Source organism: Panthera pardus, unplaced genomic scaffold, assembly GCF_024362965.1.
Source record: "Panthera pardus isolate Hobbes unplaced genomic scaffold, ASM2436296v1 HiC_scaffold_4, whole genome shotgun sequence".
Classification (NCBI taxonomy): domain Eukaryota; kingdom Metazoa; phylum Chordata; class Mammalia; order Carnivora; family Felidae; genus Panthera; species Panthera pardus.
In genome coordinates this window covers 8,201,175-8,225,036 of record NW_026526969.1, presented here as the reverse complement: position 1 = coordinate 8,225,036, position 23,862 = coordinate 8,201,175, and the positions used below count along the sequence as shown (strand labels likewise).

Here is a 23,862-nt window from a genome sequence, read left to right as displayed (position 1 = left end):
TAGTCTCTGGTGCATGTGGTTTTGGATTCCACATGCAAATGAGATCACACAGCATTTGTCTTTCTGTGTCTGGCTTCTTAGCATAACATCCTCCAGGTTCATCCACGTTATCACAAATGGTAGGATTTCCTTCCTTTTTTTCCAATCTTTTTTTTTAAAGCTTATTTATTTATTTTGAGAGAAAGAGAGAGCAAGCAGGGGAGGGGTAGAGAGAGAGGGGAAGAGAGAATCACGGGTAGGCTCTGCACTGTCAGCACAGAGCCCAATGGGGGGCTCGAACCCACGAACTGTGAGATCATGACCTGAGCGGAAACCAAGAGTCGGATGCTTCACCGACTGAGCCACCCAGGGACCCCGGATTTCCTTCTTTTTTTTATGGCTGAATAACATTCTGTCATGTGTGTGTGTGTGGTGTGTGTGTGTGTGTGTGTGTGTGTGTTCTAAATTTTCTTTGTCCATTCATTCATGGATGGACACTTCGGTTGTTTCCATCTTGGCTGTTGTGAATAATGCTGCAGTGATCATGGAGAGCAGAGATCTCTTCCAGATACTGATATTGTTTCCTTTGGATATGTACCCAGAAGTGCAATTCCTGGATCCTGTGGTAGTTCCATTTTTAATTTCTTTCAAGAACCTAGCAAAGTGGCTGCACCAATGTACATCACCATCAACGGCACACCAGGGTTGCCTTTTCTCCGAACCTTCACCAGCACTTGTTACCTTACTTCCCTTCGATAATAGCCATCCTAACGAGTGTGAGGTGACATCTCGTTTTGATTTGCGTCTTCTTGACGTTGAGTGATGTCGAGCACCTTCTTATATACTTGGTGGCCGTCGGTATGTCTTTGGAAAAATTTCTCTTCAGGTCCTTCTGGCCATTACACTCAGATTATTTGTTTTTTTGCTATTGAGTTTTTTGAGTTCCTTGTATGTTTTGGATATTAACCCCTTAGAAGAGATACGTTCTACAAAAATCCCAAAGCTCCCGCAAAGGCATTTTTGTCCATGGCTGGCTGCCAAATTATTGTTACTGAGTGGGGGGGGGGGGGGGGGAGGGTGGCGGGTTGTGCGTGTGTGAGTGGGGGATCTCCTATCCACCATCTTGCTGATGTCCCAACAGGGGCTTGTTTTTAGATTTCCAGTTTCTAGGATCTGGGGATGGAAGGAGGAGACGGGAGTATGTGCTTTTCTGCCATCTGGATCCGATCTCCATATTGTTTGCGTGTGTCCCTTCCTCCCCACTGCCACGCCCCAGCTCAGGCCTCTGTACCTCTTACACAGTGCACCGGAGGAAGTGCTCTAAACTCAGACCCGTGGGGCATTCCTCTGGCGAGTCCTTCAGTGGCTCCCAGCTGACTTCATGACAAGACCCACATCTAGCCTGGCAGGCACCGTGCCTTTCTCCTGGCTCCTCCCCTTCCTCCAACTTTTGGTCCACCTGTAATTGTACTTGCTCTGGGCTGACTCTTACCTTTCGGTACTCAGGTGGTTGGCCTTTCTTAGGACTGGGGTCGGGTGCCCTACTGTGTTCCCATAGCTCCCTGTGCGCGTCCTTTCATTGCACTTATGGCCCCGTGTTCCTGTGGGTTTTAATCATTTCCTTTTCTTAAAGTTTTTAATGTTTATTTGAGAGAGAGAGAGAGAGAGACAGAACGTGAGCAGGGGAGGGGTAGTGAGAGAGGGAGACACAGAATCTGAAGCAGGCTCCAGGCTCTGAGCTGTCAGCACAGAGCCTGATGTGGGGCTCAAACCCAAGAACCGTGAGATCATGACCTGAGCCCAAGTCGGATTCTTAACGACTGAGCCACCCAGGCGCCTCTTAATCATTCCTTCTTATTCTTCCTCACCAGAGTGGGATTTCTATGTGGGCAGGGGTTGATTCTGAGCACTTGATGACAGGTATGATGCCAGGACTTTGTGGCCAAAGGGTATGGCTACTCTCCCTTCCCCTTGGACCTGGTCCCAGGGTCTCAGTGGGCCCCTTATCCCCCAGCCTCGTGGAGGGGCCCCTCCTCGGCCATCACGGCCTTTTGACCCGCAGTCAGCCCCTCAGTAATAACGTCACAACTGTTGCTTTCCCCACAGGCACTGGTGCCATCACACGGTGACGCGGACGGTGTCCTGCCAGGTGCAGAATGGCTCCGAGACCGTGGTCCAGCGCGTGTACCAGAGCTGCCGGTGGCCGGGGCCCTGTGCCAACCTTGTGAGGTAAAGGCTGTGGGGCTGGCCACCTCTGCTCTTCCTTTCTGCTCCTTTGGATGAATCTGACCCCAGCACAAGCTGCTGGGGAAGGGGGTTGACGCTTGGAAACAAGAACTGAGCATGCATTTACGCAGCACCTTTTGTGGACAGACCATGGGGGGCGGGTATGTGCGGGCCAGATGGAAGAGACACGCTTCCTACCCTGAAAGACCTTCAAAATCCAGGGGGCATTTGATGAGCAGAAGAGCACCATAGACAGCAAGTGGGCGGAGGGGACAGGGGGATGGAGAAGGACCCGTGAGACCCCTCTCAGCCCCGCCCCTGACTGCCCCCACTCTTCTCAGCTGTGCCCCTCACGGCCCCGCCCCTCACGGCCCCGCCCCTTACGGCCCCTCCCCTCACGGCCCCACCCCTCACAGCTCCGCCCTCACAGTCCCACCTCTCTTACAGCCCCCACCCACAGCCCTCAGGCAGCTCTCAGATTCGTAGGAAGAGATCTGAATTCCTGGGGCCACATTCGAGGTCTCTGAGACCCCACCTCATCTGCCTCCTAGTCCTCTCCCCCTCCAGTCCCTTTTCTGGCTCCAGCTTCCTTTACTCTCCACTCCTCACCTGTCCGGCCGTGGGTTTCTGCCTCGAAGACCCTTTGCCCCTCTCTGCCTGGGACCACCCTTCTCAAATTCCAAATCCCTGCCCAAACGAACAAAAAACCAGAAACAGACTCATACATACAGAGGACAAGCTAGTGGTTGCCAGAGTGGTATGGGGAAAATAAGTGCATGAGATTAAGAGTCACGGGCTGAAAAGCGCAGCATCGGCAATATAGTCAGTAATATGGGAATAACTTGGTATGGGGACAGAAGGTGAAGACACTTATCATAGCATTTTGTGATGTATATAATTGTCCAGCCACGATGTTGTGCACCTGAAACTAGCTATATGTCAACTACACTTCAATTAAAAAAAAACACTTTTGGGGCACCTGGGTGGCTCAGTCGGTTAAGCGTCCGACTTCGGCTCAGGTCGTGATCTCGCGGTCTGTGGGTTCGAGCCCTGCAGCAGGCTCTGTGCTGACTGCTCAGAGCCTGGAGCCTGTTTCGGATTCTGTGTCTCCCTCTTTCTCTGACCCTCTCCCATTCATGCTCTGTCTCTCTCTGTCTCAAAAATAAAGAAACGTTAAAAAAAAAATTTTTTTTTAAAGAAAATAAATAAACTTAAAAAAAAAAAACAACTTTTACAGCAACCCCCTTTCGTGTCTGACCAAATATCTGGGTATTCTGGTCTAGCCAGAGTGACACAGATTAACCATCCCAGGGTCATCATAAATTGGGTGTGTTTTCATCACCAAGGATGGATGAGCTGCACAGTGGTGCCCCCTACAGGGCTTAGCGTGCAGCCAATGCCCAGAATCAGCTTTGCAGCTGCTCTGCTGGGATCCACGAATGTGGCAGCGATTCTGGTCCTGGGCCACATAGGCTGCAGAGCCCGCCGGGGAGAGGGTGGCTTGTTTCTTTTCTAGATTTTTCATTCTACCTTTCATTGTTATTGCTGTCATTGTTATTAGGAAGAATGTGATATATACTCACTGTCCAAAAAAAAAAAAAATCCCAAATATTACAGAAATTGAGCATTGTTCCTCTCGAATTACACCTACATGATCCCATTATTAGTATTAACGGTACGTCTCCTCTGTGCCTCCTCTATAATGGACTCTGCTCCTCTTACACACTTATATGCGTTTTCTTAAACAAAGACCAGATGGTGTTCTTTTGTCCTGCAACTTGCTTCCCCCCAGAACAATATTTTGCAATCACTTCCCATACAGCCACCTCCTTTTTAACGGCTGTTAAAAGCCCCTTCGTTGCAGTGAAGCATCATCATTGATGCCCCTTGTCCTCAACTAATGGATATTTAAATTGGTTTCCTCGTTTTAACTACTTCAGACTGTACTTCAGTCAGCATCATGATATGTATTTAACACTTCTACGTGTTTAAAAAATTTTTTTTAAGTTTATTTATTTATTTTGAGAGAAAAAGAGCATGAGTGGGGGAAGGGCACAGAGAGAGAGAGAGAGAGAGAGAGAGAATCCCAAGCAGGTTCCTCACTGTCAGCACAGAGCCCAACTCAGGGCTCGAGTTCACGAAACTGTGAGATTATGACCTGAGCCAAAATCGAGAGTCGGACACTTTTACACGTTTTTTTTTTTTAATTTTTTTTAATGTTTATTTATTTTTGAGAGAGAGAGAGAGAGAGAGAGAGAGAGACAGAGTATGAGCAAGGGAGGGGCAGAGAGAGGGGGAGACACAGAATCCGAAGCAGGTTCCAGGCTCTGAGCTGTCAGCACAGAGCCCGACACGGGACTTGAGCTCACAAACCATGAGATCATGACCTGAGCTGAAGTCGGACGCTTAACCGACTGAGCCACTCAGGCGACCTCACTTTTACACGTTTTTAAAAAACATGCTTATTTTATTTATTTATTTTTAATTTTTTAAAGTATTTATTTTATTTTTGAGAGAGAGAGAGAGAGAGAGAGAGAGAGACAGAGTGTGAGCAGGGGAAGGGCAGAGAGAGAGGAGACACAGAATCTGAAGCAGGCTCCAGGCTCTGAGCTGTCAGCATAGGACCCAACGCTGGGCTTGAACCCACGAACCATGAGATGATGACCTGAGCTGAAGTTGGACCCTAAACCGACTGAGCCACCCAGGCGCCCCTATTTTCATAATTTAAAGATTTTTTCATAATGTTTTAACAGTGGAGGTTCTTAGCTTGGGGTCCACATTATACACGAGTATGTTTGCAATTATTCCTTCTATAAAGGGAATGGCTAACTAAGTGGAGACATCCATTTTATTTTATTTTTATTTTTTATTTTGGGGGGGGGCAGAAGGGAGGAGGGAGGGGGAGAATCTTAAGCAGGCTCCACACTCAGCGTGGAGCTGGACGTGGGGCTCGATCCCATGATCCTGGGATCATGGTCTGAGTCGAAATCAAGAGTCGGACGCTCAACCAACTGAGCCGCCCAGGCACCCAGATATGTCCATTTTAAATTTTAAGAGAAAGGTCTGCTTTTAACTGCTGTGCTGGAGGGATGGCCAGTGGATCCATAAATGAAGAAAAAGATGCTGACCCCCCCCACCTTTTCAGCAGAAGGCACAGAGGCCCCCCCCGCCCTTTCCTTAACTCCCCTAGACCCCCAGGAGCTGAATTCCTGGGTCTTCCCTGCCTTTCTCATCAGCGGGAAGCCTCAGATGACCAGGTCACCACCTCTGGATCTTAGGAGCATCTTCTGAGAGAAGGGTCTTTGGAGTCTGGTCTGTAAGTGACCCCAACAGGGTGGACTTCGGCTCTCAGCTCAGTGTGAAGAATGGGTGCCCCGCTCTTCCAATAGGGAGGCCGGCCCCTGAGAAGCAAGGCTACACCCGCCTCAGTTCGAACGCCTGCATTTTGCTTTTTGTAGAGGGGAGCCAAGCTTGGGAACAGCTCTCTCCAAGAGATGGAATTTGGGACACTTGGGTGGTTCAGTCGGTTAAGCGTCCAACTTGGGCCCAGGTCATGATCTCATGGTTCATGGGTTCGAGCCCCACATCAGGCTCTGTGCCGACAGCTCAGAGCCTGGAGCCTGTTTCAGATTCCGTGTCTCCCTGTCTCTCTGCCCCTCCCCTGCTTGTGCTCTGTCTCTGTCTCTTAAAAATAAATAAACATTAAAAAGAATTAAAAAAGTGAGCCATCAGGATTCCTTAACTAAAAACCCTTGGAAGGACGGCTTTCTTCATGTCAAAATGATAAGTTGAGGGTTTTATACTTTATAAAATACAATAAGGCATCTTTAAGAAAAGCCACATAAGCTAACTACTGAATCTCTGACCTCAACCGGACAAATTTCCCAAATGATCACTAATTTTCACACCTGCCCTTTGCTTTAGGACTTCAGCAATTATCTGGACACTTTTCAGAAGCATCAGGGTCTGGTCCTCAGTGTGGGTGTTTAACAGGCCTTCGGGGAGTTCTCTCCCTCTCCTTGGCGTTAGGAGCTGAGAACAGAATGTTCAGTCACATCAGACACACATTTCACACATTTGTCCTGCACCTTCCCTTTGTTGAGTAAGACTTAATTCTCTTTCTTTAGAGGAATTCTGTATTTCTGCTCTCAATTATCACTGCCACTGAAATTACTATTACTTGCTCAGGAATGAGGTGTTGACGTACGTTCCTCTCTCTCCAGTAACTCCTATCTGAGTTAGGATTGGGGTGCATCCCCTCAGTCTTTGGCCTCGGGCTGCCGGCTGGGCAGGGAGAGGAAGGACGGCCGGGTGTGGCGCCGTCACCAGCTCCCTGGCCACCCGGGGCACCGTGCGCGCTCCCATCCCGGTCCCGGGTTTGCTGGCTTCACGTATAAGAGGCATTGTATTTATAGTAGCTGCTCGCTGGTCTCTCCAGTGCCTCTGTCAGATCACGGTACTGCCCTGCCCCAAACCTTCCAGAAGCTTCCGTCTCTGTTATGGTAAAGTCTGTACCCCTCTCCACAGCTGATCGGCGTCTCACGTGACATGGACCCTGTTCCCCTCCTGACCCCAGAGCCCACCATGGGCTGCCCTGTTCCTTGGGCTCTGTCCCCATGTCCACCCCGTCCTTCCTCAGGGCCCTCACATCTGCTCATTTTTCCGCCCAGCCCGGTTTCAGCCCTGGAACAGCTGAGTCTCCTGACCTGATTCAGTGGCTTTCCTCCCTGGCACCTGTCACTTTCCAGCCCCTTATCCCACTTTATCTTAGCGCTCGTCACCGTGTGCAACAACACAGCGTCTGTTCTGTGCTCAAGATCAAAGGTGTCAGAACACTTTGAATTCCTGCACAGGGTGTGTGTGATGGTGAGAACTGTGAATAAGATGGTTTGTTGCGAAGGCAAGTCCTTGTCTTATAAACTGATCCCCAAACTCGCCATTGGGAGATTGAAGCTCAGAGAGCAGAGTGACTTGCCCAAGGTCCAAAGGATAGTCACAAAGGGACACCTGGGTGGCTCAGTTAAGCATCTGACTTGGGCTCGGGTCGTGATCTTGCAGTTTGTGGGTTCGAGCCCTGTGTTGGGAGCTCGGACGGAGCCTGGAGCCTGGTTTGGATTCTGTGTCTCCCCCTGTCTCTCTGCTCCTCCCCCACTCATTTGCTCTGTTTCTCTCTCTCCCCAAAATAAGTAAACAACAACAAATTAAAAAAAAAAAAGAACAGTCACAAGGATCGAATTGGGTTTATAGGCCCCAGAAGGATGCTCCTGAGATTTTATGACCCAGCCCCTTTCCTCCACCGAATAAGTACTTGTTGACCTCCTCCTGGGTACAGGCCTTGGGGAGGCCTCAGGAGAGCGTGATGTGAGAACCCAGATCAGGCCCTGACTTGGGGAGCCCATGACCGAGTAGCGGTGGTGGTGGTGGGGGGCATTAGTCAAACCACAACAGAAACAGGCACACGGTCACATCTGTCATCACTGCTGTGCAGGAGCAAGGTGCCCTGAGAGTGGAGCCAGAGACGGGGTGGGGACCCCCAACCCTGGGCTTCCCTGAGCTGGGGTTTTCTGTGAGGGGATTTATCCAGGTGTGAAACAGCCCAGGATTGCGTAGCTCTGTCCCAGTGCAGTTATTAAGCCAATAGTATTTTCGAGATCTTGGGCCCTGTGGACTTCACTCTCTGCCAGCTCCTGTGTGTCTGCCATGTCGCTCTGCACGGTCACAGAAGGGCGGCAGCAGCTCCGGGCATCAACAACAGTCTCCCAAATAAAGGACGTGGTGCACGGTTGCCTCCTATCAGAGGGCACTGTCTTTTCCAGGGCCCCCAGGAGGTTCCCCTGAGGTCTCACCGGTCAGGATTTGTCCTCTGAGCCTGGGCGTCCCTGACTGTAAAGTAGGGGCGGTAGAAGGCTTCCCCAGGGGGCTGTCGGAAGATGATGTGAGGCGGGCTTGTGAGAAGTGCCGTGGGCATGCAAGCCGGGGCTGGGCCATGGCTGAGCTCTGAAACAGATCCCAGGCGTATCGCCCCGGGAGCAGCCCTTAGTGGACGGCCAACCTCGTCACGCTCTGAAGCTGCGTTCTTCCCCCCCTGAGGTTAGGATGGCAAACCGCGGCCGAGCCCCCCCATAGCTGCCTTGTGTCGTGTCGTGTTGCTTATAGTCCCGGCTGCCCAGTGTGCCTTGACACGTTTCAACCTCAGCGTTCACGTAGAAGTTTCTAGGTTTCCGTATTTCTTGCCTCTGCCACCTCTGGAGCTGTGGGCGGTGCGGCGGCACCAGGCATGACCGGGACCCTGCCTGCCCCCACCCCCTGGGCCGCAGAGCAGGGCTCCTGGGGCAAATGGACTTCCCACCCAGGCAAGAAGAACCCGTGTCCTGGCCCCTCCTCCAGCTGTTCCAGCCATGTTCCTCCTTGCGGGCAAGCAGTCCGTGGGGCCAGGGGGAGCCTAAGCCCCTCTTCTGGACCATTCTCTGGCCACCTGGGTAAATAGCCCCGAGGGCTTCCGGCTCGGCTCTGGCCTCTTCCCCGAATCTGGGGGACTGTGCGTGGTGGGCACACCCCGAAGCCCACGGGGCTGGCGAGGGTGGCTGTTTACAGGAGGGGCTGGCCTGGCTGGAGCGGGGTGGGGGCTGGGGTTTCACTTGGTTCGTTTGTAAAAATGACGATAGGACCTGCCTCGTGGGAGGGCTTTGGGGATTCAGTGCTGAGGCGTGTCTAGGCCAGTGTTGGCCGTTACAAACCCCAGGACCTTGGTAGGACTCTGAAAGGAGGTACAGATGTCAGGTGAATGATGAGTGGCTGGTAAGAGAGCGCAGGAGCACGTTTCCTGCCCGAGGGCGGGGGGCACCTGCACTGGCGCCCCCCCTGCTGCCCGCGGCTGCTCCGTGCCGGGTCTGTGCGGGGCCGTGGCGGGGAGAAGGGGTTTCTGCATTTCTGCGTAGTTGGATTTAGGGATCGGCATGGCTGTAATCCTTGGTGGGGCCTCTCTTGGCAGAAGGCTTGGAAGTCAGCACGTTATGTCATTACATCCTGATGACATTTTTATGACAAAAGTATGCAGGTGGGGGAAGGGAGGGTGTGGTAGTGTTCAGAACGCACTTGGGGACTGGCATGTGCCCCCAGTGCCTCCCCGGCCCCTACCCTCTCCCCCAGGAGCCCCACGCAGACCTCTTTGCTTGCATTTTTTTTTTTTTCCCCGCTCAGCCCTTCCTGCAAATATTCACGGAGGGCCCTACTGTGTGCCAGAGGGGAACGTGATGGAGAGTAAGACCCAGTCGTTTTCCCCATGACTATATATTCAGCTAAATATGAAAACGAGAAAAAATATTGCCTCGTAATGAGTGCGTCACCTTCAGATAGGGTGATGTGGCCGGGCACGGACTGGGGCTACTTCAGAGCAGGTAGGGGAGACACCCTGGGGGGATGATGTTGATGCTGGGCAAAGAGTGAGGAGAAACAGCTTCCATGTGATGATCGGGAAGGGTGGTCAGTGCAAAGGCCCTGAGAAAGGGAGGTCCCAGACGAAGGAACAGAGAGGAGGTCCGCGTCCAGGAGCAGAGCAACTGAGGAGGAGAGTCTAGGCAGAGGCTGATCTCTGTGGGCTTAAGTTTGGCTTTGAGTCAGTGTATCGGGAAGCCATGGAGAGTTTTAAGTAGAGATGAGAAATGGTCTGATTGAGGTTTCTTTCTGATCAGCTTTTTATTTTGAGAGCAACGTCAATTCACGTGAAGTTGTAAGAAATAATACAGAGAGATTCCGTATGTTCCGTCTCTTTTTTGGATCCCGTGTACCGTTCATTCTATTCCTCTCAATGATGACATCTTGCAGAATGAGAGAATGTGTCACAACCAGCGCATTGAGATACTGACATTAATGCAGTCAAGACACAGAATATTCTCTGCACCGCAGGACCCCGCATATTGCCCTTCTGAAGCCACACCCACTCTCCTCCTGCTCCCCAGTGCCTCCCAAATCCCTGGTAACCACCCGTCTGTTCTCTACCTTTAAAACTTTGCCATTTCAGGGCGCCTGGGTGGTTCAGTCGGTTAAGCATCTGACTTCGACTCAAGTCATGATCTCACGGTTCGTGGGTTCGAGCCGCGCTTCGGGCTTTCCGGTCCCTTCAGATATTTTCGTGAACACAAGTTTTCATTTCTCTGGGCAGATGCCCACGAGTGCAATTGTTGGGTCTTTTGGTGGTTGTGTGTTTAGTTTTTCTAAGAACCTGCCAAACTGGTTTCAGGGTGGCTGTACCATTTTACATTTCTCACTGACCCAGATTCTCTGTTTCCCTGACAGCATTTGGTGTTATCACTCTATTCCATTTTAGCCATTCTGTGTAGTCTCTTTCACTGTGGTTTTTAGTTGGCGTTTCTCTAATGGCTAATAATTGTTTCATGTGCTTATTTGCCAGGTGTATATCCCCTTCGGCGAAATGTCTTTTCATGAAGTGATCTCATTGGATTGTTTTTGTTTGTTTGCTTTACTGTTGAGTTTTGAGATTTCCTTATATCTTCTAGATACTAGTCCCTTGTCAGATATGTGGTTTGCAAATATTCCCCCCCATCTCTGTGGCTTCTCTGTCCATCTCCTTACCCGTCTTTTGCAAAGCAAAATGTACCTTTCAACGAAGTCCAGTGTGTGAGTTTTTACTTTTACGGATCATGCTTCTGGTACCAGGTCTCTGAACTCTTTGCCTTGCCTTCGATCTTGGAGATCTTCTCCTATGTCTTCCTCTAAAAGTTTTTCAGTTTTGTGTTTGACATTTAAGTCCACGATCCATTTTGAGTTAATTTTTGCACAAGGGGTGATGTTTAGGGCAAGGCTAATTTTTTTTTTTTTGTCCGTGGGTATCTGATTGTTCCAGTACCATTGCTGAGATGGCCGCCTTCCTTTCTTGGACTGCTTTTGCATGTTTGTTAAAAATCATTTCGGGGGCACCCGGGTGGCTCAGTCGGTTAAGTGTTCGACTCCTGATTTCGGCTCACGTCGTGATCTCACAGTTTATTGAGCTCTGCACTGACAGCACGGAGCCTCCTTGGGACTCTCTGTCTCCCGGTCTCTCTCTGCCCCTCCCCTGCTGGCACTCTGTCTCTCAAAGTAAATAATAAAATAAAATGTAAAAGTATCATTTGGGTATATTTGTGTTGGTCTAGGTTCTCTGTTCTGTTCCATTGATAATACGCGTCTACAGGTCCGTGTCAATACCTCTTGGTCGTGCTGTTGCTGTGTAATGAGTCTTGAAATCGGAGAGGCTCATTTTGTTCCCACTTCCTTCTTCCTCTTCAAAATTGGCTTAGCAACCTTAGTTCCTTTGTCTTTTCATATAAATTTTATGATAATCCGGTCTATAGCTACCAAAAATCTTGATGCGATTTTTGCAGGAATTACATTAAACCTTTACATCCACTTGGAGAGAATTATTATCTTACTATGTTCAGTCTTCCAGTCCAGGAATATCGTATGTCTCTCCATTTATTTGGATTTTTTTTTTTTTTTTACTTATTTCATCTTTCATTGCTTTCTTACAGTTTTTGGCCTACGTGCTCTGTTTTTTCTTTTTAAAAAAAAATTTTTTTTTTTTGGAGTGATTGTAAGTAGTGCCTTTTGGTAAAACGGGTAAAATTGACTTTTCAGTTTCAATATCCTTGTGTTCATTGCCAGTATATATCAATGCAATAGATTTTTGTGTGTGTTTATATTGTATCCTCTGACCGTGTTGAGTTCATATGTTAGTTTTGGGCATTTTTCTGTAGATTCCGTGACACTTTTTTTCTTCAGACAATCATGTCATCTGTAAGTAGCGACTGTCTTGTTTCCTCATTTCAGATCTGTGTGTCTGTCATTTTCTTTCTTTGCCTTTTCTCTGGCCAGAACTGCCGGCACTCACTGAGTAAGAGTGGAGAGAACAGAGAGAATGCTTTGTTCCCAGCCACAGGGGGAAAGCCTTTCACCAGTAAGTATAATGTTAACTGCAAGGATTTCGTGGATGTTCTCTATCAAGCTGAGGAAATTCCCTGTATTACCATTTTTTTCCTGAGGGTTTTCATCATGGGCACTGATTTTTGTCAATATATTTTTTTGCAATGATTGACATGATTCCGTGATTTTTTTTTTTAAATTAATTTTTATTTATTTTTGGCAGAGAGGGAACGTGCATGAGCTGGGAAGGGGCAGAAGGAGAGGGAGACAGAGGACCTGAAGCAGGCCCTGTACTGAGAGCAGAGAGCCCAACATGGGGCTTGAACTCATGAACTGTGAGATCATGACCTGAGCCGAAGTCGGATGCTTTAACAGACCAAGCCACCCAGGCACCCCTATGTGATTTTTAATATGGTGATTACGTTGACTCATTTTGGGATATTAAACCTACATGGCATCCTTGGAATAAACCCCACTTGGCCATGGTGTATAATTTTAAAAAATATATAGCTGAATTCTACTTGCTAATATTTTGTTTGAGGATGTTTATGTCTGTATCCATGATGGATATTGGTCTGTGGTTTTCTTGTTTTCTACTGTCTTTGTCTGACTTCGGTATCAACGTCTCATAAAATGAGTTAGGATGTGCTCCTTCCTCTTGCATTTTCTGGGAGAGGATGTGTAGAATTGGTATTAATTCTTAAACGTTTGGTAAAATTCTCTGATGAAAACATCTGGGTCTGGTGATTTCTTTTGAAGGAGTTTTTAAGCTACAAATGCAAATTCCTTAATAGTTATGGCGCTATTTAAATGACCTATTTCATCTTGAATGGGGTAATTTGCATTTTTCAATGGGGTAATTTGCGTTTTTCAATGGCTTGGTCCGTTTCCTCTAAACTGTTAACATTTACATGTGTAGTGATATTACCTGTTTCATTCCTGAGATTGATAATTTGTGTCTTCTCTTGTTTTTCCTTTGTCAGTCTTGCTAGAGTTTGGCCATCTCATTGGTCTTTCCGGAGAACCAGCTTTGGGTTTCACTGATTTTTCTCTGTTGTTTTTCTGTTTTCAATTCCATTGCTTTCTGCTCTTATCTCTACGATATCCTTTTTTCTGCTTGCTTTGAATGATTTTTCTCAACTTTCTGGAGGTTCCTGAGATGGACTGGTTTAGGTTTGGAGAAGATCGCTGGCTGTCGTGGGGAGAATGGGCACAGGCAACTGCGAGGTGATGGGGGCTCACGCTAGGACAATAGCTGGGGAAGTAGAGAGAAGTGGCTGGATTCAGGTGTCCTGAAGCTGAGATAACAAGAATCTGATCACGGAGCGGCAGGGGGCAATCGGGAACAACCCTAAATGTTTGGTTTGAGCGGCTGGTTGGCTGTGCATGCCGTTCATTAAGCTGAGGACACTCAGGGGTGTCAGCCCTAAGAGGTGGAAGCCGGCAGCTCTGTTTTGGCCAGCTGAAGCTTGAGATGCCCATGGGGCATCCGTGGAGGGCGGGGGGCGAGTAAGAGGTTGAGTGAAAAGCCCAGGGCACCAGGAAGATTCCGGGGCTCGGGCCATAGTGCATTTCATGGATTCTAAGACGCCATTGGTAGGAAGAACTATGTTATCTTACCATCCCTGAGACTTAAACCCATTAAATGATAGCACACCATCAACTGTAATGTATCCAGTATCTGCCATGTTGAACTGTAACAATGCTTGCATGTTGGAACCTAGGAGATGTGGTGTGATTGAGGATCGAGAGCATGTAGACCGTGTTTGAAGCTGCAGGATTGGAGGTGGACTTGGGGATGACCAGATGGAGAAGGGGTGCTGCTTCCTGAACATTCCGGGCACCCCAACCTCAGAGGCAAGGCTAAGGAAGACGGGCTGGCTAATGAGGGTGAGAGGGAGCAGCCAGGGCAGAGGGAGGATCAGAGAAACCAGGTGCTCCAGGAGGTGAGTTTCAGGAGGGAGGAGAAGAGGGAGAGGCCAAGTCTCCCAAATGTTCTGGGAAACCTGTTAGGATGAGGCCTGAGAACGCATTAGAATTGGCAATGTGGGGTGGCTGGGACCCCGGCAAGTGCAGTTTTGAGACTGGTGGGGGACGGAGGCCATGATGGCTCCGGCCGAGGAGCAAAATGAAAGGCGAGAAGTTTCAAGAAGTTCTTGCCGGGAGGGGAGCACAGATGGGGCTGGGAAGCTGGGGGCAGCACAGGATCAAGGGAGGGATTTTGCTTGTTTCTTTTGTTCTTTTTTTTTTTTTTTAAGTTTGCTTATTTATTTTGAAAGAGAGAGCAGGGGAGGGGCAGAGAGAGAGGGGCATAAGAGAGAATCCCAAGCAGGTTCCATGCTATCAGCACGGAGCCCGACGTGGGGCTTGAACTTACGGACTGTGAGATCATGACCTGAGCCTAAACTGAGTCGGAGGCCTAACCAACTGAGCCACCCAGGCACTCTGTTTCTTTCTAGGACGGGAGGTACAGGAGCATAGTTGTAAACTGTGAGCTGCCAGGAACGGTCCCACAGAGAGGGAAGAGTGGCCGCACAGGAGGGCAGAGAAGCCCAGAGCCGGCGAACCTGCAGCAGGAGGGGAAGGGGGGCCTTGTCAGAGCGGCACAGCAGGAGAGGCCGTCACCCCTGTGGGTTCACCCGTGTGACGCTGAGAGGGTCCGAACCGGGGGCGACTCCACCAACTCCCGAGGGCCTCGATGGCAGGCCCACGATGTTCCGCCCCGGTATCCCCAGGGCTCGCCGCGAGGTCCTGCACACTGAGACGCTCCTCAGTGTCCATTAAAGGAACGCATCCGCCTTCTTGTGGGAGGAAAACAAAATTTAATACAGCTGCGTCCCGTGGGGATTTTCCCATTCTGTGATTTTTCGTACGTTGGATTTCTGTGGCGTGTGTGTGTGTGCGCACGTGCATGTGCGTGATGGAGGTACCTGTCTGTGATGTTCACAGACAAACACGAGGCCCAGACGACCACGCCAGGCGCCCAGTGAGTCGGCAGCTGGTGTGCAGAGAGCGCCAGGGGGATTCCCCCGCCAGGCCGCCAGGCCTGGTCTCACTTGGAGGAACCCCCTGCTTCAGGGTTCTAAGATCTTGTGTTTCATTGTTCAGTCGTTCGTGTGGAACTGATGGAGAACCTGAGAGCAGGCGCTAGGGTGCAAAAAACCGTGGCCCCTCTCTCACAGAAGTTGCGTGTGTGTATGTGGGGGGGCACCCCTCGATGAGGGACCATCAGACTCACAGCAGTGGTGTCCCTGATATGAGACCTGGTCCTGGGGTTTCCCTGGGGGAATGACATCGGAGCAGAGATCTCGGGGATGAGGGGATTTCACTAGGGACTCGTGCGGGGGAGGGGAGAGGGGGGAGGAAATAAGCTGGGGGGGGTGTGCCTTCTCTAGCTGGCTCCACAGCGAGGGGTCGAGTGCCGAGACTTCCCTGTGAGAGGAAGGCAGAGGGGACAAGCCAGGCCTCTCCTCTCTGTGCCTCAGCTTCTCTTCCTGGGAAATGAGGATATAACCCCTGTCTTGCTTTGGGGTGGAAACCAGACCCCTGGCTGTGAGCCCCCCGGGGCAGCTGCTGGAGGGGGCGGGCCAGGCCCGGGGCCTGCCGGACAGATTTGGAACACCTAGCCCCAGGGACTCCAGGTGGGGGGCTGGGGGTTCAGTTTTCCGCGGCCTGGCTTCTCCCTGGCCCCTCGGAGCTCTTTGATGGCCTTAGAGCCAACCTTTTCCAGATGTGCTGAGCGGAGGGGTTTGCCGGAACTCTCCGGGGCTTCATCGGCCTCCTTCGTTCCCCTCCACCAGACAGACGGCCCCCTGCCAGCCGGCCTCCCCCCTCTGGCTGGGTTGCCTGCTGCCTGCTAGGCCTTGTGAAGTCCCGGACTTAGTACTCTCTTAAAACACGGCCTTTCTTCCCCGCCTCTCCTCCTCAGCCAGCCTGGGTGGATGGAGAAGCTCGGGGAGGCCGACCCCCGCAGCGTGGGGCTCGTCTGGGCTGCGTCCCCCTCCCCCGCCACGACTCCCCAGTGGACCGTGGGCCTGGGCTGTCGTGGGAGGGGAGGCCTGGGCGGAAGACATTGCCCGCTGGGCCCGCTGTCCCTTGCGTCTGGCACTTAAGAACGACTAGCTTGGATGTGGAGGAGGCCAGAGGCTGGAAACCCCCTCCTCCCGCCTCGGAACTGCGGTGGGACAGCCCCTTCCCTCCCACCGGCCCCGCTGCTATTAATCAAGAGATTAATAATCTCCTGCCTCCCTTTCTGAAACCCCCACTCCCATTTCCTGTTGAGTCTCCAGCCTGTCTCGGTACCTCCCAGTCTGGTCCTCCCCGTGGTGGTCCCTGGTAAGGAAGTGGGGCCAGGAGCCTGCAGCCGAAGTGCCCAGTTGGGGGGGGGGGGCAGCGGCGCCCCCATGTGAGGTCTCGGGGCTGGCGATGCCCAGATGATAGCCCTGTGCTGGCACACACTGAGGGACCTCCTGATGCTTTGGGAACCCCACCCACCTTTGGAGGCCAAAGAGCCATGGCCTCCACTTACACACCTCCAGTGACGGGCACCTCACCCCTCCTGGGATCCTGTTCTTCAAATGCCCTTTCACATGACCTTGTGCACCCAGGGCCACCTTTGGGGAAACACGGGATACATCTGCCCCCTTTGCGGAGGGTAGTCATTGAGGAGCTCATGACTTCAGCCCTCTGTACTTGCTGAGAGGCTCTTGGGGGACCCTTCTCTGTCTGCTCACAGTGGGGGCAGCTTCCTGCATGGCTGCCCACATAAGCACATGCGGCCACAGGTGGGGTGTCTCTAGGCAGATCTGACCACCACACTCCTCGGTGCCACGGTCCCTGGGTGGCTTCCCCATAGCTGGGAGGGGTGGTCTCCTAGCCGGTGCACAAGGCTGTCTGTTGAGGCCCAGGAAAACCACATCAAGTCTTCTGTTTATTTTTTAATCTATAAAATAAGAGTGAAATTCAGCTCTACTGATTTTTAATATATGCCAAGACAGCATGTAATACACATGTATAGACATGTATGAATTAACATGGATAGATATATTAAAACTTTTTTTAATGTTTATTTTTGAGAGAGGGAGAGAGAGAGAGAGAGAGAGAGTGAGCAGGGGAGGGACAGAGAGAGAGAGAGAGAGACAGACTCAAGCAGGCTCCAGGCTCTGAGCTGTCAGCACAGAGCCCGATGCGGGGCTTGAACCCACAAACTGTGAGATCATGACCTGAGCCGAAGTCGGACACTTAACGGACCAAGTTGCCTGGGTGCCCCAGTTAATATGTGTATATGGCGGGCTCGAACATATTTTGCTGGTCAGGAGATGCTCTGGAAGGCCTAGCCAACATCAGCCACTGCGGTCTCCACGCGCCCAGGCCAGACTCCTTGCCGGCTTTGGGGGCTTTCACAGCCGCCCTGCCTGCTCCCCAAATGCGCCAGATCTCATCCCAAACCACCTCCTGTCTCTCCTGCCTCCTCGCCTTCTCAGCTCAGCGGAACTTCCTCAAGCGTTCTACAACGTAGGGAGACTTTTCGGGCCCCTCCCGGTGGAAGTGGCCCTGCCCTGCCCGCCCCATCCCTGCTGGCCGTCAGTTTCCAGCGATGTCCCCCACCCGACACCCTGAGCAGCTCTGCGGAGCTGTGGTGTCGTGGCTGGCATTGCAGTTGCCATCTGGTACGCCATCCGTTGTTTCTTTCATTCTACCAATTTTTATTGAGCGCACAGGACGTGCCCTACCCTGAGCTAAGCCTGGGGCACGGCCAGCGGCTTTAGTAGAGGGGACAGGCATCAGATGAATGCACGGGTGGTGGTAAGTGTTTGGAAGACAAGTCAGAGTTCTATGACAGTATAAACCGAGGGGACCCAGCCTGCGGTGGGGTGGTTGTGACTGAGAGCAGGCTGGTCAAGGAGGCCCTCCCAGAGGAGGCGTCACGTTTTCCCAGCCTGGGGGGCCGTGCCGGACTTCGTGGGTGTCTCGGGCAGAGGGAACAGTAGGTGACAAGCTCTGACACGGCCAGGAGCTCTGGGGGTTCATCAACTCAAAGGCCGATGCTGCTGGGGGTCCCCAGAGGGGTCAGAGATCGGTGAGTGGGGAGGCAGCCAAGGTGGATAGCGGCCAGATCTGGGCAGTCCACGTGGTCATCCGAAGGATTGGGGTTGTGTCCTAAGATTAAAGAGAAGCCGGGCAGGTTTACGGAGGAAGTTTGTGCTTTGAAAACTGGAGCTTGTACGGAGGCTGGAGGAGAGGGGGTGGGTGTGGAAGCTGGGCGCCCATTAGGGGTCATGGCCGCTTGCTGGGAGGGTGGTGATGGAGGCTGGACTGGGGTGGGTGGGGGGCAAGCGGTGGGCAGGTAGGACCTACCTGGTGGAGGTTGAGCTCTCAGGGCTCTGTCATGGGAGGAGCACAGAGGGGGAGAGTCAAAGTCCTCGTGGATATTTGAGTAACAACCCCCAGGGGAGTATGTATTCTGGAGTTTGCTGGTGAGGGAAGCCCCAGGATCCGCCCATCAGAGGGAGCAAATCCGAAGAGGACAGAAGTCCCTAAATTTGGGTCATCTTGGAAAAAACAATAACCCAGAACTGGTGAGGTGGGAGACACCCCATGGAGACTCTAAATTGCGTTTAGAGAATTTCAAGGTAAGAAGGGACCTTTGAATCTGTGGCATCCCAGCCCAGACTTCACAGAGGGCTCAGAGAGGCCGGGGCTCACTCAAAGCTCCTAGAGGGACAGAGATGCATCGGAGTGAATTAGAAACAAAGCAGCCAGAAAGCCCCATGTTTATCTTGCCTGACTGCATGTTTGATCCCCTAGGGCCAAGGCAGCCTGGGCTGTCCTTGCGGGGGCCACCCTGTGCACATCTGCAGCGTCTCCCTCCCTGTATCCGGATCTCGGCTGGGCCATCTGACCTCTTGGATGCATTGGGGTGGGAGGTGGGGGGGCAGCCAATGAAAAGACGGGCCCTGGAGGGTATACAGTCTAGCGTGGGGAGCGGGCTCATCCACATCCTGATGGCGCAGGCCGACTGGGGGCTCCACACAAGCTCGGGCGGGGACTGTGTCCTCATCCACAAAACGGGACAGTGATACAGGACCAGTGGGCCAAGCATCCGGTGTTCAGCAGATACAACTCCCTTCCATCCCTCTTTCTTTTCTGAGCCAGTTTTGGCACCAGTAAAGTGGGCATGTATGGAGAGCACTTTCTGTGGACCAGTGAGGGACTTCTCCTCCCTCAGCCCGTGCCCATAGCTGTGTGGCCTTGGATGCCTGTTGGCCAGCAGGCTCCAGGAGGACCGTCACGTCACGGGAGCCAGACCCCCAGGCAGTCGGTGGGTCCAAAGTGTTGCCCACTTACTAAGTGCCAGGCACAGACAAGGGCCTTGCCCTCCGGGAGCCCGTGGTGTGGCAGAGACACAGGCATCAGTTATGAGTCAGGAATGCAGTTTGTAACCTGGGGGAAATGCTATGAAGGCAGGGCACAGGGACACAGGGCACAGCCGGGAACGCTGATGTGGTCAGAGGCCTCAGGAGGGCTTCCTGGAGGAGAGGGCCTTTGAGATGGGGGTGGAGGGGACTGGGCCTTAACTAGGTAACAGAGAGAGAAAGGGAGAGAGAGAGCACGCACGAGCGAGCACCCCTTAAGTGATTTGGAAGGCCAGTATGGCTGGAAAGCAGGAACGAGGGACTTAAGGGTCAGGGGCCTGGTGGGTGCCAGGCCAGAGCACGCAGGGCTCGTGGACCATGGTGTGGACTTCGTTCTCCCCTCCAGTGGACACCGCAGCACTACAGAGTCAACAGGCTGGAGGGCCATCTCCACCTGGGGGAGAGTCGGGCCCCAGAGGCCAATCTGGGTTCTCTTCCTCCCGCATCCATCCGGGAGTCGTTAAAGCCCTGGTGGTGGGGGTCGCTCCCGGGTCCACGTGGCCCCCGCCCAGGACCTCATCCTTGGGTCGTCACATCGCCTCCAAGGAACAGGCCTGCCACCACCACTTGGATGGTGGGGTGAGCCCTGTGCAGGGGTGCAGCCTCTTCTGGGGAGCCCTAGGGTCGCCAGGTTCTCTCCAGGAGCGCAGGCGTCCCCGAGTGAGACCGACCTCAAGAGGTTCAGCGAAGTCTGTAAACGCTGGGATTATTGCTGTTTGTCTGATTGTGGGGGCGGCCTGGGGGCTGATCTGATTTGAAAGGGATTGCTCCCTGGGGTGAGGGATGGGAGCAGGGCGGGAGGTGTCTCTGCCCCTTGGGAACAGTCTTCAAACAGCAGCAGAAGGTATAGTTGCCCCCTTACCTCACAGAGGCGACTGTCCCAATGTGACAGTTGTCACATTGTTTATCAGGTTTCTAAGACTTATTTGTCTTATAACTAAAAGTTTGTACCCTTTTATCAATCTCTTCCTCTTTCCCCCACCTCCTAGCCTCTGCTAACCACCATTCTGTTCTGTTACTATGAATTCCACCCTTTTTAAAAATTTATTTTTAACTTTTATTAAAACACTTTTTGTCATGCTTATTTATTTTTGAGAGACAGTGAGAGGGACAGAGTGTGAGCGGGGGAGGGGCAGAGAGAGACACAGAATCCGAAGCAGGCTCCTGGCTCTGAGCTGTCAGCATAGAGCCTGACACGGGGCTCCAACCCATGAGCCGTGGGATCGTGCCCTGAGCTGAAGCCCCATGCTTAACAACTGAGCCCCCCAGCCGCCCCTGAATTCCACTCTTTTGATGATGTTGTTCCGTATACGAGATCATTCTTTTTTGTCTTTCTGTGTCTGGCTTTTTTCACTTAGCATAATGTCCTCCAGGCTCATCCAGGTTGTCACATACGGCATTTCCTCCTTTTTTGTGGCTGAATAATATTCTATCGTGCGTGCGCGCGCGCGTGTGTGTGTGTGTGTGTGTGTGTGTGTGTGTCTAATTTCTTTATCCATTCATCTGTTCATGGACACTCCAGTTGTTTCTACGTCCTGGTTATTGTGCAGTGGACAATGGGGATGCAGAAACCTCTTCGAGATACTGATCCGATTTCCTTTGGGTAAATACCCAGAAGGGGGATTGCTGGGTCACATGATAATTCTATTTTTAATAATCTGAGGGACCTCCAAATGCTTTTCCACAGTGGCTGCATCCCACCAACAGTGCACGAGAGGTCCCTCTTCCCCACATCCTTATCAACACTTAGTATCTTGTCTTTTTCTGTTTTTTAGGAGAGAGAAAGAGGGAGAGAGCGAGAGGGGGAGAGGGGCAGAGGGAGAGATAGAGTATTTTTTTTTAAAGTTTATTTATTTTGAGAGAGGGAGAGAGCAAGAGAGCGTGCAAGTTGGGGCATTTATTTAATAGACAGTCCTTGAGTTTGGGAAGCCCAAGATCAAGGTTATGGAGCAGAGAAGATCAGCATTGGACTGGTAGGCTGAGTGGAGAAAATCTGCCCTCCCCCATGGGGGTGAGCGTCATCCAATCCGTTGAAGGCCTGGACAGAACACAAAGACAGAGGAAGGGCCCATTTACTCTCTTCTGGAGACATCCATCCACTCGCACCCTTGGACATCAGCGCTCCTGGTCCTTGGGTCTCGGGACTCGAACTAGGACTTACACCCTCGGCCCCCTGGGCCTCCCTGGGAGCCACGCCACAGGCTTTGCTGGGCCTCCAGCTTGCAGATGGCAGATTATGGGACCGCTCAGCCTCCATCGTTGCGTGAGCCAACTCCTATAAATAAATCTCTTTCTGTATGTCTCCATGTAGGCCAGTGGTTCAGCTGCTCTGGAGAGCCTAATACAGCTACTGTTTTCAATTATACTAATGGTCGTGAAGCTATTCCTGGGTATCAGTTGCCCCTCCCGTCTATGAAGCCCTCCCCAATACAGCCTCATCTGCTTCATCTTCTATAGTCACATCAATAAGTAACTGATAGGGGCGCCTGGGTAGCTCAGTCGGTTGGGCGTCCGACTTCAGATCAGGTCGTGATCTCACGGTCCGTGAGTTCGAGCCCCGCATCGGGCTCTGGGCTGACAGCTCAGAGCCTGGAGCCTGCTTCGGATTCTGGGTCTCCCTCTCTCTGCCCCTTCCCCCTCCCCCCTCAAAAATAGATAAACAAAAAAAAAAAAAAAGAAAAAAAGAAAAATAAAATAAATAACTGATAAGAGGAAATGCAAATCAAAGCCACAATGCGATTATCACCTCACACCTGTTAAGATGGCTACTATCAGTAAGACAAAAGATATAGGGGGTCACCTGGGGGACTCAGTCGGTTAAGCGTCTGACTCTTGATTCCGCTCAGGTCGTGATCCCAGGGTCATGGGATTGAGCTCCGCGTTGGGCTCCACACGGGGCATGGAGTCTGCTTAAGATTCTCTCTCTCCCTCTGCCCCTCTCCCCTGCTTGCTCTCTCTCTCTCAAATAAATAAATAAATAGTATTAAGCTAAACACTAGATTTATGTATTTTACTGCATGTAAATTGTACTTTAATAAAAACATTCCATTCCAATGTGAGGCATGAACTCCCCGCTTCGCTTCAAAGCACTTAGCACTGCCCGTGCTTATACGTTATATAACGTATAACGTCATCGCGCGTGTGCTGATGTGGCAGAGAGGACCCGTGCTTGCATTCCCATTGTCTGGCACATGGCAGGCTCTTGGCATGTACCTGCTGAGTTCACGGATGAGTGTCGGGTTCAAACCAGTCTCTGTGCAAATTGCTGTGGGGGGGGCTCAGGTGGGAGCCTGTGGACGCTGGCCAGGAGCGGGGGTGCTTCACAGAGGAGGACAGGACATTTGAGTCATACCCTGAAGGCTCTTGGGAATTTATCTCAGGCAGAGTAAAGGAGGAAGGGCAGGTAGACAGAGGGGCCTGCACGTGCAAAGGCCCAGAGGCAGGAAGAGTGGGTTGTGCAGCGGTGGTAGGAGCCCTGGCTGATGGTGGCAGGCAGGAGGAAGGGAGCATAGAAGGTAGGAGCGTCTTCTTTACTGACCTAAAGAGCTTAGTCTGTGGGAGCCATGGGAGGTTTTGAGAGAGGGCAGTCACGAAATTGGATCTGTGTTTTAGAAAGATCACTGGGTTTGCAGAGTGGACCTCAGTGGAAGGGCTGGGGGTGGGGGTGGGGGTGGGGCTAGCCCAGCCTGTGCCCAGGCTGCGAACACTCCTGCTGCCTAGGGCGGTCAGGTGAGACCTGAGAGCTGGTGAAGCAGCGCCACCTACTGGTGCTCCTGGACTTCACAGGCCGTCTGGTTCCTTCTGGTTCCTTCTGGTCCCGGAGTGGGGGACAGGCCAGCCCATGGCCCACAGAACGGAGGGCAGAAAGACACCCTCTCTGGAGCGGGAGCGTTCCCTCTAGTTCAGAGCCCGACATCAGGATCTTGTGCAGGGAGGAAAAATGTTCCCTCGAACGAACACAAATTGTAGTTTCTGCTACCTTGTAGCAGCGTGACCTTGAGAAAGTTACTTAACTTCTCTGTGCCTCAGTTTCCTCATCTGTAAATTAGGATTAGTAACAGTATCCACCCGTTGAGATTGTTATGAGCTGGCGAATGTAAAACACTCGGAACAGTGACTGGAGCGTGGCGAACACTCAAAGCTCTTACGAGATTTATTCTTGTGTTATCATCATGGTCATTCGAGGCGTGGACTGAGGGATGCTTGGTGCATTTGGATGGCTCACAGGCTGGAGGGTGGAATGATATTCCATTGTGTGTATACACACCGCAGGGCAAGGGCCAGCGCTCGTGGCTAAGCAGGCCGACTCCCTGACCGCAGTGGG

General features: G+C 51.8%; 1 protein-coding gene across 3 annotated transcripts in view; it reads left to right on the top strand.

Moving 5' to 3' along the window:
• COL26A1 (collagen type XXVI alpha 1 chain) overlaps positions 1-23,862 on the top strand; it is a 164,421-nt gene that overhangs the window by 47,755 nt on the left and 92,804 nt on the right. For all 3 annotated transcript variants that reach the window (XM_019421592.2, XM_019421591.2, XM_019421590.2), the window contains exon 2: positions 2,086-2,208. In XM_019421592.2, coding sequence (XP_019277137.1) covers positions 2,086-2,208 — 123 coding nt within the window. The remainder of the gene's footprint in view (positions 1-2,085; positions 2,209-23,862) is intronic.